The sequence below is a fragment of the Euprymna scolopes genome, chromosome 22, assembly GCF_053919585.1.
Source record: "Euprymna scolopes isolate OS-2025 chromosome 22, ASM5391958v1, whole genome shotgun sequence".
In the NCBI taxonomy this organism is placed as follows: domain Eukaryota; kingdom Metazoa; phylum Mollusca; class Cephalopoda; order Sepiida; family Sepiolidae; genus Euprymna; species Euprymna scolopes.
In genome coordinates, this window is record NC_136503.1 from 113838295 (window position 1) to 113853373 (window position 15079).

At 30.8% G+C, this 15079-nt stretch overlaps 1 protein-coding gene across 1 annotated transcript in view; it reads right to left on the bottom strand.

Moving 5' to 3' along the window:
* Window positions 1-8244, bottom strand: part of LOC145243665 (E3 ubiquitin-protein ligase MYLIP-like) — a 124122-nt gene extending 115878 nt beyond the window's left edge. Inside the window, exon 1 of the mRNA XM_080106713.1 lies at window positions 7805-8244. Coding sequence (XP_079962839.1) covers window positions 7805-7897 — 93 coding nt within the window. The 5' untranslated portion in view covers window positions 7898-8244. The remainder of the gene's footprint in view (window positions 1-7804) is intronic.
* Window positions 8245-15079: the final 6835 nt, after the last annotated feature.

Consider the following 15079-nt stretch of genomic DNA (forward strand, 5'->3'; position numbering starts at 1 on the left):
TCTTAAATCATGAAATGAATCTGTGCAGCAAGTAGTAGAAGCAAAAAATTAAAAAAATAAAATAAAAAATAAAAGGGAGCGGTCATTATTTGCATACTAAATGAGTATTTAATGACTATTAACAAAACGAAATGATAAAATAATCATGGACATGTGTAATAATTGGATCCTATGAAATATTTGATAACAGTGTAAACTGGGATAGGAGAAGGACACAATGAGTGAGGAAGTACCTTGCTACTACTTGTAAGTAGTACTTGTTTGGGAGAGGGGTTCTCATCGGAATTATTGTAGGAATTTAGTATAGTGAAATAAATTTATTAATAATAACTGGAAATTTTGCATCAGGTATTGGCAGGTAGTGTGATTATATTGGATGTACTAGGTTGAGAAGAAAATTTTTGTGGTATTTTTAATTTTGATTTCAAATATATTTTCAAATAAGTTTTCGTTATAATACATTTACTTTATATATCATTCTAAGGAGCGTTTTTTGCTTTATCTAATCGTTTAAATTAAAATCATTTAAAACAATTATGTATTTTTAGAACGTTGAATACAAGATGGAAAAGAGCAAATTCGCACAATTTTTTTTTTAATTCAAGCTAGGTGAAAAAGCTGTTGAAACAGCTCGCGATATCAACGAAGCATTTAGCCCAGGAACCGCTACTGAACACGCAACCCAATGGTGGTTTAAGAAATTGAAAATGAGCGTAGTGGTCAGCCATTGGATGTTGACAACAATCAATTAATAGCGTTAGTCGAAGTCAATCCATGCACAACTGTTTGAGAACTTGCTTCTGAATAGACATAACATACGATTCCCAACCGCTTAAGAGATTTGAAAGACAAAAATTTGATAAATGGGTGCCTCCCGAGTTGAACGATAATCAAAAGAAACGCTGTCATGAAATGCCAACTTCTCTTTTACGCAACAAGAAGGACCCATTTCTCTATCGGGTTATGATTGCGATGAATAGTGGGTTCTTTACAACAACCGCCAATGCTCAGCTCAGTGGTTAGATGCCAGCGAAGCTCCACAACACTTCCCAAAGCCAGAGTTGCACAAAAGTTCATGCTGACTGTTTGGTAGTCTGCGACTAGTCACATCCACTTGTTTTTTTGAATGCAGGCGAAACCATTACGATTGAAAAGTACTGTCAACAAGTGGATGAAATGCATCAGAAACTTTAACAATAACAAGCAGCATTAGTCAATAGACAATGTCCGACAGCACGTTACTAAACCGACCCTGCAGAAGTTGAATAAATTGAGCTACAAAACTGCCTCATGCACCATACTCTCCAAACCTCTCACCTACTGACTACCACTTTTTCAAGCATCTCAACAACTTTCTGCATGAGAAATGTTTCAAAAGCCTAAGCAATATCAAAAACGCTTTCAGCAACTTCACCACCACCAGAATGCAAGATTTACGTTACTAGCATAAATACATTTGTTTTGCATTAGCAAAAGTGTGTTGATTCTGATGGTGCTTATTGTTTGAGCCGAGATATGTTCATCTGAATTAAAAAAAGTTAAAAACTGCAAGAACTTTCTTGTCAACCTGATATGCGTCGTTCTGTTTTTATTGCTATAATGGGGGTTTTTAAGGGGGAAAAAATCGTGTCTTTTTTATAAATAAATACTTTATATATGTGACAAAGTCTATATTCTAACATGTTGTCCATCTAAAAAAAAATAAACAGTAAGATGGACTCCATCTTACTGTTTATTTTTTTCAGCATGTTAAAATGTTTAATTGTTGACAGCACCCGTTTCGTAGCATAGAACCATTGATATAATTGTGATGTCAAATTTTTAATCTTTTCTGCCTTTACTCATCAGAATAATAAAAACTCATTAACTTTAAAATAAAATTAAAAAAATAAAAATATGGGCATGGTTACATAAATCTGAAAAGAAATCGGAAGAATTGTTGCAATTGTATTTTGTGATATTTACGCTTAAATAAATTTATATAAGACCTTGTTTGTGTGCGGAACAGCCTCTATCAAACTACTGTCTTAGTCTCCGAGCTTGCAACTTCTTTATATAGAGAGAGGATTAGGAACTGTGGAATAAAGTCGATTTAATTTTTTACTAGTAAAAATAGCTACTATTGGGTCATAATTGGAAAAAAGACTTCGCAAACGTAAATCGTCTAAACATGTTACATCTACGCATGCGCAAATATACATATATACGTTTAACAACGTTGTTTAGTAAAAGAGTAGCGTAAATCAACAATAAATTATCACAATCTGTCATTCTTTAACTCGCAAAAAACACATACTACCAACGAACCAACGGTCACATGTTTTTATTAGCATATATAATGTAGGTCCTGTCTGTGTTTATTTACAAACTTTTGAAGCCTTTGATGTAAATACCCTCCCAAACCATATATAGTTTCAGTGTACTTGGACGAGTATCAAGTGGGGGGGGGGGACACACACAAAAATACGGGGTCCTGCGGTGGTGTTTGTTTCACATCTATAAAAACGAAATACAACTTTTTACTTTGACTTATGATTTAAAAAATTATAATTTAAAAATGAAAATGTTAATGTGTTCGGAGCTTGTGGTAAAGATGCACAGGGTGAAGGGTCAAGGGATGGATTTATGGGAAACGCCGAACGTGAAATGAAATTCAAAACAATGTCGCTGTTTGCATTATTGTTGGCTCTTTACAGTTTTCGTTCTTTAAATATATATATATATATATATATATATATATATATATATATATATATATATATATATATATATATATATAATTATTCATTTTTTTTTTGTTTGTTTTTTTTTTTTGAACGGTTCGTAGTATTTCACAATATTGGTCTTCAATTGTTTCAATGTTTCACTGTCATAAAATGCCCCCCCCCCTTGCATTCAAAAATGTTCGATGACGATTATTTTATTTTGATTAAAAAAAAATGTTTTATTGTATTATCGATTAATACTTCTTAAACTCTAAAAAGTAGATTTTTAATTCTTGTTAAAATTTATTTTTGTAAATTAAACACATATATAAAGTTTATTTTGCGAGAAGTTTATCCTTTTCGTGTAGAACAAAGAAAAAATATTTTTTTGTTGCGATTAAAAAAAGAATGTCCGACAGCAAATTCATTAGATTTTCAACGCGTTAAAAATTTAATTTTATTACGTGGAGGAGAAATACAATTTTATTTAAGACCAAGAAAAAATTTTATTCAAATAAAAATACATATGTACGAAAACCAAGGAAACTACGAGTAATATTCAAATGTTCTCTATGGCATAAAAATACAATAAACAGGAAACGCTACAAAACAAAAAAAGAGTTGAGAAATGTTTAACCTAAATATTCTGGTTGAATTAATAAATAAATTAAAATAACCAACTGGATTATTTCAAATAGTGCAATTATGAAATAAAAACATTTAGGCTTTTGGATTTATTTTTTATATCATTCTAAAAAAAAATTTTTAATAAAAAATTAAAAAATAGAACAATTCTGATCGTTGTTTGGACTAATTTTTCTTTTTAGCAACAAAAGTTGGTCATTTCTTTTTAGTTTTTGTTGAAACTATACTTAGGTCGATATTTTTATTTTTTTATTTTGACATATATTGGAAAAATCACGACAAAGACAACCGTTAAAAACAATAACTGAACATTTATCTTTAACTTTCAGGATTGAAAATTGTATTAAAATGAAGTATATATATATATATATATATATATATATATATATATATATATATATATATATATATATATAAATCAAATAAAGCAATTATTCGAACGGCATATATAACACCGACACGCACCTTGCTCTCGCGGCGATTAATTAAATAATTACGATTTATTATAATGCTTTTTCTCAACCGTTGAAGAAATAAAATGTCTTTCGTCGATATAGACAAGGTAATAGAGTTTTCATAAGTCGCTCATTTAAAAACAAACAATTCAAACACATTGTCAAATTACTTTCTCAAATTGAAGTTGGAAAATAGATTGGAAATTTCAATATTTCGTATCGCTTTGTGTGTGTGTACTTTTTGGTAATCATGGAAAAAAGGTGTTTAAGCAATTTTAAATTGTTAAAGTAAACTTAGAAATATGTTGCTAAAAAGATTTTAGTGTATCTTGAAACATTTATGATCAATTTCGAAAATATTTCAAAGACAGAAGAGCGGAAAATAATTGTTTTTGTTTTTTTCTTTTTGTGGACATTGTCAAAATGATCCATTACCGTGGCCAGGAATAAACGAAACAAAACAATTTTTTAATTAAATTATTAAAAAGATTTCTGAAATAAACACACACAAAAAAGTTATCTTTACGATTACTGTTTTCATTTCACTTCCGGTTGCGCCTTCGTGTTGCGATTTTTACGGTATTTTTTAATGTATTAGGTGAAAGTACAGAATAGGTAAAGGAAGCCCCCCCCCCATGTTTATGGCTTTTCTAAATAATATTATTAATAATTGTTTTTATATATTTTTGGGAAACTTTCAAATATTTTAACATTAAAATTAAAATCGTGTTAAAATCTTTCTAACTTTAATTTTAACTGTTTTTAATGTATTTATTTGCTTTCCCACTAAAGAAAATTAGGCACAAAGCCGTGTTTAATGTGGGGTAAAAACCAGCTCCCCTAAAAGTAGGCAAAAAGGGGGATGAATACAACTGGTATATTTTATTATCTATATATTAATACGATAGCGTGTGTGTTATTTTCGGTGTCACGCTTACATCAGGGTCGTTTAATTGTTATGTACTTCCATTTTTTGTCATAACTAATTTATCAAGAATTAGTCATAAGTTTTGGTTTCAGTTTCAATTATAACTGATAGCACGACGCCAGTAATCTATTTTTTATTTTTATTTTTTTTAATAATTTTATTAAGAATTCTTCATAAGTTTTGGCTATGGTTGAAGGAACTCAAGTTTACATACACACATATGTTTTCCGAAACGATCGTACAAATAATTGATTTTGTTGTTGTTCCTTCTTAGGAAACGGATTTTTAATTTTATTATAATTTGATTTTTAAATTATCAATCACATTACTAAATATTAAATTAGCTCTAGGATATTTACCTATCGAGCTTATATATCTAAATTACAACGAGCACTTTCTCTTTCCTGTATTTTAATTAAACTAGTAATTTTACTATTACATTAAAATACACTCTGCTCTTTAGACTATTGTTCTAATCTCCTTTATATATATATATATATATATATATATATATATATATATATATATATAATCATTTTTAAGATAAAATGGTTTTAGTGTTTTTAACATGTTTTATTAACTACTTGTTCTTAAATCACAACTTTATAATATTATTATACATAGATCTGAATATGATACTTTACTTCTGTGACCGTGCTGAAAATAACATTAAACTCAGTCTTAACATGAAGAGGGATGGAGGATTTGGTAACTAACTACTTTCACCTGACAACCATAAAAATTGAATTCAACTTGCAAATTGTATTTTAAAAATAGCACGGTTTATATTTTGCAAAAGTATCCTAAATTTTAAAGAGTTTTTATTATTTTACTTTTTAGAAATATAAACATTTCAATGTTTAAATTTGAAATTAAAAAAACGGCGTTCAATTATAACAGTTACCAAGGACACGTTTAGTTTTGATAACTCAAGTAATCAATACTTATATTAGTTTCTACTTAAGGAATATTTATTTTAAAGTGAAGTTATAGATTATACCCCCTCCTCCTCGGTGCGTCGGTGCGATGTACTTTTTATGCTTTTTATGCGTCAACACCTTGAAGAATCTATCGGGGAAAAATGTTATTTACAGTGATGTGTGATCAGTTTTGTATATAAATTTAACGTAGAATGGTCAAGTTCTGAGAAGCTGGAGCTTTTTAGGTACTAGTGCAAGCACCGCACCGGCACCGCACCGTGCTGAAATAATAACGTTATTATTTAAAAAGCCATTCTTAACATGGGGAGGGGAAGGGTGTTTTGCACCTATTCTATATTTAACCTTACAATTTAATAAAAAAGCATATCATAAAACTTTAACGCAATCTTTTTAAAGTTTTGTTTTTCTTTTCAAGTTTTTAAGGGTGAAGGGACAAAAAAATAGAATGTGGTTTATTTGTTTTTTTTGTTTGTTTTTATTGGGGAGGGGGATATAAGAGGGTTACTCTACAATTAAAAAAAATATATATATTACATAGATTTAAATTGAGGTATTTTGGGGTACTTGTGCAATTGTGCATATTAATGTAAGCAGAATTTTTTTTAGAAACCTATTCTTACCGGAGAACATGCACAAGAATTTGTTTTTAATTATTTAATTCGATATATACAAACACTGGAATTTAACATTTAGGTAAATGTCACTATTAGGGTTAATATTAGTGACATAAAATTGTTTAACGGAAAAACAGTTGGGAAATTAAAGCAAAGGCAATTTATTTTGATTTAGCAATTTATGACCTATTTGCGTTAAAAATGTCATTCTTTGATAGAAGTTACAAACATTTCAAGTTCTGTGGGGGAGCAAATAAATACCATCTGTTCCGACAGATACTGCAAGCAAAGACCATATGTGGGGGAAACCCCACATATAAGACCTTGGTCAATGTAGGGGCAACCCTTCCTACCAATTGTCACTGTCCAGCTCCCCTACTCCCCTGGGAGTTGGTCCCCATTTCCCCTTCACTCCTCACATTAAAAATCGGCCTTGTGCCCTTGTGCCTAATTTGCTGGGTGGGGGAGCAAATAAATACCTTGCCTAGGATCAAAGTGTAGTATCTGTTCTGATATTACACTTCGCCTTCTTTTCTGACCTCGATCAATGGAGAAATCCTTCTAGATTGGGGCAATTTTAATTTTTTTTCATATCCAGAGGAGGAGCGCCAGCGGCGCATTAAAAACCACATTAAAAACCGACCTTGTGTCTAACTCTGCCCTCGTGGGGAAGGAAATAAATAGGAACTAATAATTCACAGAATTTGAAATGTTTATAACTTTAATTTATTTTTTTACGCAAATACATCATAAATGAATAGGCAAGATAATATAAATCGCTTCTGACTAAAATATCAAGATACAATATATCGTCATTAGTAACGTTTACAAACATGTTTAGTAGACATAAAGCACCCACTGTACTACTGTGCTTCTACAAAATTTGAACCGAACTAAAACTTTTGCTGAACTAAACTTTAATTTGGTTTATGATTAGGTTAGGGTTTAATACTAAATGGGGGGGGGGGTACTTATGCAGAATACGGATCGTCGTGAAATAACATTATTATTTAGAAACCCATAGTGGAAAAAAAGAACCTTTTCTTTTTTAAATAAAACTATTTTGTACTTTCACCAAACAACTTAATGAACAAAAGATATCGAAAAAAATGGAATTTTACTTAAAATTCCCATCTAAAAATGCGAACCTGAAGAACGAGAATAATCACCCCCTCTATATATCCAATCAATAATAATCCACTGAAAAAATTGAGAAAAAAAAAAAAAAAAAAAAAACGAAAGCCGGTCTTAACATGAGGGAGGTTGGGGTGTTTATTCCGAAAGCCGTATTGCGGGGGGGGGGGAGTCTCGTTCAGGTCCGCCGTACCAAATATTGTTTTGAAATTAAACAACACCAACCCTGCCATTAGGATAGGGGCACACACACACACACACACACACACACACACACACACACACACTTTGTATTGTTACGTTGTATAATATAGTTTATATCTATTTGCTATTCTTTTTTATCCTGAAAATGAACAAAAAGAAAAAGAAAATTAATACTTACAGTGTCAAGGCACTCCTGTCCATTAGCTTTTTGGTCGAGTTCGACCTTATGAATAACGCCGTTTGCTTGGGACACCAAACAAACAATCTTCATTTTTGATCCTGTGTATTTTTATTAGTAGTATCTCTTTTTTGTGTGTCAGTTTTAATTGTACAATACTTTTTTTTTAAGTAAACATTAAAAAACAAAAACAACTATGTCCGTTCGGCGTATACAAAAACAAGGCAGAATTAAAAAGAAGTACTTGTTTGTTTATTTTTGCGCTTTCAAATATATATGAATATGTACATATTTAAATGATTAAGGCCTCCGACGGCTTCCCAAAAAAAAGTGGGGGGACCCAAGTGTCTCATCAGCTGTTAAATGCGTCCAGCCACCGGCGTGCAACAACCACACTGAAAAATTCGAGTGGAAAGTCATCTAATAATATCACGGTCACCAACCAATCAGCGGGCGTCTTAGAAAACGAGGCCGACATGATTGTCCTTTGTTATTGTTTCATATCTCTCTCTCTCTCTCTCTCTCTCTCTCTCTCTCTCTCTCTCTATATATATATATATATATATATATATATATATATATATATATGTTGTTTATTTAATATATATAATATATTGTTTATTTAATATATATAATATATTGTTTATTTAATATATATAATATGTTGTTTATTTGATTTTTTTTGTTTTGTTAGCGATACATTTTGAATGAATTCAATTAGTTATACGAAAGTGCATTTTTACCTAAATGTAAGTTGGACATAATTTTCCCTTTGACCAAATTTTGGTGCCTCCAAATGGGGAGCGGCAGCGGCATATGTATTGCTTTTAAAATCAGTGGATAATTATATATATATATATATATATATATATATATATATATATATATATATATATATATATATATATATATATATATATATATATATAAAAAATAAAATAAAATAAAATAAAATAAAATAAAAATAAAAAATTACAATTAAATTTACCAAAATGATCCAAGGTGGTAAAATTAAAGTATATTATAAATATTAAAGAATTAATATTTATAAAGGAATTTCAACCAAATGTAAAAGCTCGATAAAACCAAATAGGAGATAGGGCTTATAACAAGAGCGAATGCGAATAGTTAATAAAACATGTTTAAAAACACTTTGAATATGTTTTTAACTCTTTTTCAGAGTGTTTTTTAATATGTTTTATTAACTATTTGCTCTTATACAGGGTAGGCCAAAATAAGGGTCCTATTTTTAAAAATTCATAAATTCATGTAAGTTTTAAGAAGTGTTTTTCGGCCAAAATTTGTTTTGTTTATTTCAAAAAAATCTCGGAAGGGTCAATCTACACACACATAAAGTTTGGTGAGTTCAACTTTTATTTTGTGGATGTTATTCAAATTTAAAGATAGGACCCTTATTTTGGCCCACCCTGTATATATATATATATATATATATATATATATATATATATATATATATATATATAAAGCTGAATGTCTGTGTGTGTGTGTGTGTGTGTGTGTGTGTGTGTGTGTGTGTGTGTGGTCAAGAATAGGCTCCTATATGGTTGACTATTTTAAAAAACTGATTACATATAATGATAGATGTATCGAGACACAGGAATGGGTATGTTTGATTTGCCAGAACGGTGGTTCATTAAAATTGTGGGGTCTGCGTTCGCGCCTGGTCCACAAAGTATGGAAATAAAAAATTTAAAAATTAAAAAAAACGTTTACAAGTGTTTTTGATATAGATGTACATAAGAATACTTTGATAAGTATGTTTTAATTTAAATAGGGATGGTATAATAAAATTGTGGGGTCTGCGTTCGCGCCTGGCCTTCATAGAATGAAAATAGGCACAAACTTTAATAAAGACTTTTCATATCTATCTGCGTAAGTATACTTTGATAATTATGTTTCAGTTTGAATAAATATGGTATAATAAAATTATTGGGTGTTCGTTCGCACCTGACTTCCATAGAATGGAAATATGTCACAAAGTTTAACAAGGTTTTTTAATATAGATCCACAGAATATTGTGATAAATGTTTCAGTGTGAACAGGTATGGTATAATAAATTATGGAGTTTATCTATTTTATTTTTACTTTCATCATATTTTGCTTTGGTTTTGATACCCCCAAATTCGAAGTTATCTCTTTACAACCCTTCCTTTTCATAACTTATCATGCTTTAATAAATCAGAGTCCATTTTCTGTAGGCTGCTTTTGAACCCAGTCAACTACAGGTACTTTTGCTAGTAAATGTTTTTTTTTTTTTCAATTATATTTCACCTTTTATTCATACCAATCTTTAATTTATGAAGCTCAATGCAATTACAGAGCATATAACAAATAAATGACAAACGTCTATATTCCAAGTTTCATGATGTTGACCATCTTACAATTTATTACTTCAAGTATGTTGACATTTGCAATTCTTGACAGCATCTGTTTCGTAGCGCAAAATCATTCATTTTATTATCATATCAATCAATGAATATATCTGCCCTTAACATCTCGGAACATATACCACATATCCAGCCATTAAAAGAAAAAAAAATGCATATGAACATAACCACAAAATCCTTTTATTTTTTCTTTAATTACGCCAAAATAGAAAAATAAAAAATAAAAAGTAATTGCAAATTCTCTTCCAATTTTCAGATTTTGTGATTATGCCTATATGCATTTTAGGTTCTTTTAATGGGTTGATAGGTGCTATATATTCTGAGGAGTTAAGGGAAGAATAGATTCATTGATTGATTTAATAATTAAATAAATAATTTTGCGCTACAGAACAGGGGCTGTCAAAAATGGTGAATGGCCACGTAATTAAAGGAATAAATGTTAAGATGATCAACATCATGAAACATGGACTATAGACTTTTGTTATTTATTTGTTATTTATATAAATGACAAAAGTCAATATTCCATATATATTTATTTGTTATATACATTGTAGTTACAGCGAGCTTCATAAATTAAAGAATTGGTATAAATAAAAAGGTGAAATATAACGGAACATATTTCTCCACACACACACACACACACACACACACACATATATATATATATATATATATATATATATATATATATATATATATATATATGAGCAAACAGTTAATAAAATATGTTAGAAAACACTTTGAAATGAGTTAAAAACATATTTAATCTGAAAAGGAAACACTAGATAAATGGATAGTCCTTAATCCGCGGAGTTTCGAAGAAATACTCTCCTTCTCATCAGAGGGTAGGAATTAGCAAAATGCGGGATCGGATTTTGCATGCAGAAGTATTTGATGAAACAACAAGTAAGTCAAAGATCTTACTTGAAAACAAAATAAGTTAAGCAACTAAGCAAAATAAGGTAAGCAAATAAGTTAAATATATATATATATATACTCCTTTAAATTCGTTTTTCGTTTGTGTGTATCGATATTCATATTAAAAGCCCTCTTTTCTATTTATTTAAAAAGAAAATACAATTTTCTTATATATGGGTTGTGGAAATGCATTCACTAGTAAAAGATCTAGCTAATTTGCATATTCTAATTCCTTATTAGTTTTTCGGTTTTCTTATGGGATGATCATCTAGAGTTAACTATTACGTGTAATTATATTCATGCAGATATTCTACATGATTATAATTGCATGATATACTGAGATTTGGGAAAATCTTTGTAATCCGTTTTCTGTTAAGGGGTCAAAGTTCAACGATTTGACTTTTGAGAACTCTCCAAAACTCCTCCGACAATTTTGGGTCTATGCACTTGAAATTTTAGATATAGGTTCATTGGACATGGATCTAACTTAATAAGTTGATTTGAGCCGAAAACAATAAATTTTAAGGGGTCATAATAGGGGTCAAAGTTAAAAAAAAGATTTGACCTCTGCGGTTTCTACCAAATTACTCAGACAATTTTTGGTCTAAACATTTGAAATTTTACATAAATGGTAGTCAGAGATAGGGCAAGCTTTTTAATCGGCTTGGGTCAAATATATGAGCTACAAATATATAAATCTATGTATGTATGTCTGTCTAAAACTTTCGACAGAGGCGACAGATTTTTACAAGATCAGTATCGTTTTGAAGCTCGACCCTTAAGACGACAAATACCGAAAAATTGGCTAAAAACATTAATTTATTCATCCTCTACAGGGAGGGGTCGCTTTTTTCGCCAATATTTTCGAAAATCATCCCCTCTTTTCGATTGTCTAACCTTAATTTAAACCTACGTCACTTCCGGTCTGGCGGTGGTCTTAACAGCAAAGAGCAAAGACGTCACATTCTTTTCATGTTCTTTTCCTCCTTCGCGGTACGGGTTGGAGCCATAAAGCAGAAGACCATTACCCGCATTAAGCTGGTCTGCAGTTTAATTTGTTGCTGGCTATCTTGCTCTTGCTTGTTGCTGGATCTCAACATTTTGAACCGAGAGAGAGACTTAGCTGTCGTACAAAGCTAAGACTCTGTAACATCATATTTGTATAGATACTCCCTCAGACATTTGGGTTCATGGATTTTAAATGTCTGAGGGAGTGGCACTCGGCTGACAAGATGTTGCAATCATCAAAATCATCATCATATATATATAAATACACATATATATATAGATCCCCGCACTGAAGATTCCCGAAAGGATGAAACACTAATGTCTGTAGGTATTTAATTATTAAGTAAATAATTATATATATATATATATATATATATATATATATATATATATATATATATATATATATATGCGCAGATCATCATATAATGATTAGATCACTCTGATAGACGTAAAATACATTTAAAAAATAAATGTTTAAATTTCAACAATATTTCTCACAGTTAATGTTGGCCAAATGGATTTGGTCCTTGTTAATGGAATCAGAGATTACTTTGTTGCCAGGTTTGAATCTATCGACTGGTGTTAATCATGGCACCTTGCACCGACGCTTGCCGAAAAGATTAAACACTAGTGACTGTAGGTATTTAATAATTATTATGGTAAATGTTTATGCATATATTATATATACACTGCATATCAAATTATTAATGAGGTTACATTTTTTTTAATATTTAAGGAACGAGTGAATAAAAATCCATGAAACTTTGAGAAAGTGCTTACAATACTATTCAGCTACTCCAGTCAGAAAATAAAAGTATTTAAAGCAGTATTAGCGAAACTATGGCAGAAGATAGGAATATCTATTGATTTCAGTGTGTCAAGTTATTAACGAGGTTGAGAAAAAAACACAATATACCCATAACTTATTTATTGAAATAATTTTCAAACATTAAATGAACTAGGAAAAATGCTTAGAACACAATAACTACATAACAATTCCCACGTTGACATAATTAGTAGGGGATATGCGATCCTTTTTTAGGAATGACTGGTAAAAGACGTTGGTCCACAGAATTAGTCAAATTTGTGATTTCGTCAACAGTTATTCCTCGTGATACCTTGGAGAGCATCCCACAACTCATCTTTGCTCTTAAATTGGCGTCCACTTGCATAGAGAAGTTGCTTCATGATACTCCAAATTTTCTCAATTGGGTTCAAATCTGGTGAGTTCACAGGCCACTCCACCTTCCGTAGCCCAGAGAACCTCAGTTGTTGCAAATACTCTTTGATTTTGTTTACTGCATGCGAGAATGGTTCTTCTATACGTCAACCTTTGCTTCTTCAGCCTGGTTCAAAATGCTTCTTTCAGAAAAGCTATGTAAGCATTTGACGTCATTTTTATGCCCTCTGGGATTCTCAATCGGCCAACTAAAGTACTTCTGATAATCCCAGCTCAGATCATTATCCAACCACCGCCTCGTTGGCGCCTTAAACGCTGATGACGATGTCGTCCATCTAGGACTCATCTTTTGCTCCAGCCATCTGGGCCATCAAGAGTGACACGCACTTCATCCGTGAACAAAACTTTCAAAAAATCCATTTTCATGTTGTCCTCTTCCTATTTCAATCGGTTTTGTATGTGATGTTGCTTTAATGAAGGCTTTATCATAGGCTTAACAGACTTTGCTACTTCTTTCAGAAGGCGACATCGAGTATATTTTGAGACATTCTTCAATCCAGCTTGGTTAAAGACTTCTCGACTTGTCTTCCCAGGGTTCTTAACAACTTCACGTTTAATTTGGAGTAGAGAACAGCATGAAACAACTCTAGATTTACCTTTATCAGCTCTCTTACATACCTTTGTAGGGTCCTTATCAAAGTTCTTCACAGTTTGATTGTACCTTCCTATCATTTTCGATATTTCGAGGGTAGTTTTACTTTTTGCTAGCTGTTCTGTAATAGTACTCTTTTCAGAACTGCTCAAATGACCTTTACGATTCATTTTATTAACGCAGCAAACTGCCTTGTTAATAAGTTGATGCACTTCAAATACCGTGGACTCAGCATTTACGATGGCAAGTTGTTTAAATTGCGCGGAACAGTACGAAAATTTCACATAGCTCAGCATTGCCAACATTTCTGAAGCTTTTGATACGAAACAACTGGTAAGTTTCTGAAACTGATAAAAAATGTTATCTCGTTAATAATTTGACGCACAGTATATATCTCTCTCTATATATATATGTACCAACACCAGTATACAGAGTGACCCCCCAAAAAACGGGCCCCAACTCTAATTACGCCCCGTTTTTTAGTGTTTTGTCCGAATTAAATGAAACTTTGGTCATAACTAGTTTATTATATTCAAAACATCACATCAAAACACTAGGGTCTTTGGCCTTTTTTTTCTCCGTTGACTGTAAAATGCTCAGAAAAACAATTGAATGTCCTCTGTTTTTTTGGGGGGTCACCCTGTATATATATATATATATATATATATATATATATATATATATACTCCTGTTCAGAGTTAGGCATTGGTAGAGAATGGGAAAATTATTGATAGTGGGTTTTAACTAGCTGAGTGTTCTTTGTGAAAATTTGCAAAAAGCAAAATTTGCAAAGCAAAGAGTGTATATATATATATATATATATATATATATATCAATATATATATATATATATATATATATTGATATTGGTGTTGGTACAATTAATCCGAATCGGGAATCGGAAAAATCAGAACTTTTTAAGGTAGCGGAATTGGAAAAAATTTAGCATATTTTTTGATACCAAACATGATTCCTTTAATTAAAATTTTTATTTGATTAAAAAAAATTTTCATTGCTGGTATTGATAATAAAAAAATAAATATTTTTTTATTTAAACTTCCAATAAAACTAAAATCTATAGATCAACCCTCTCAAGTGTGTGCTTT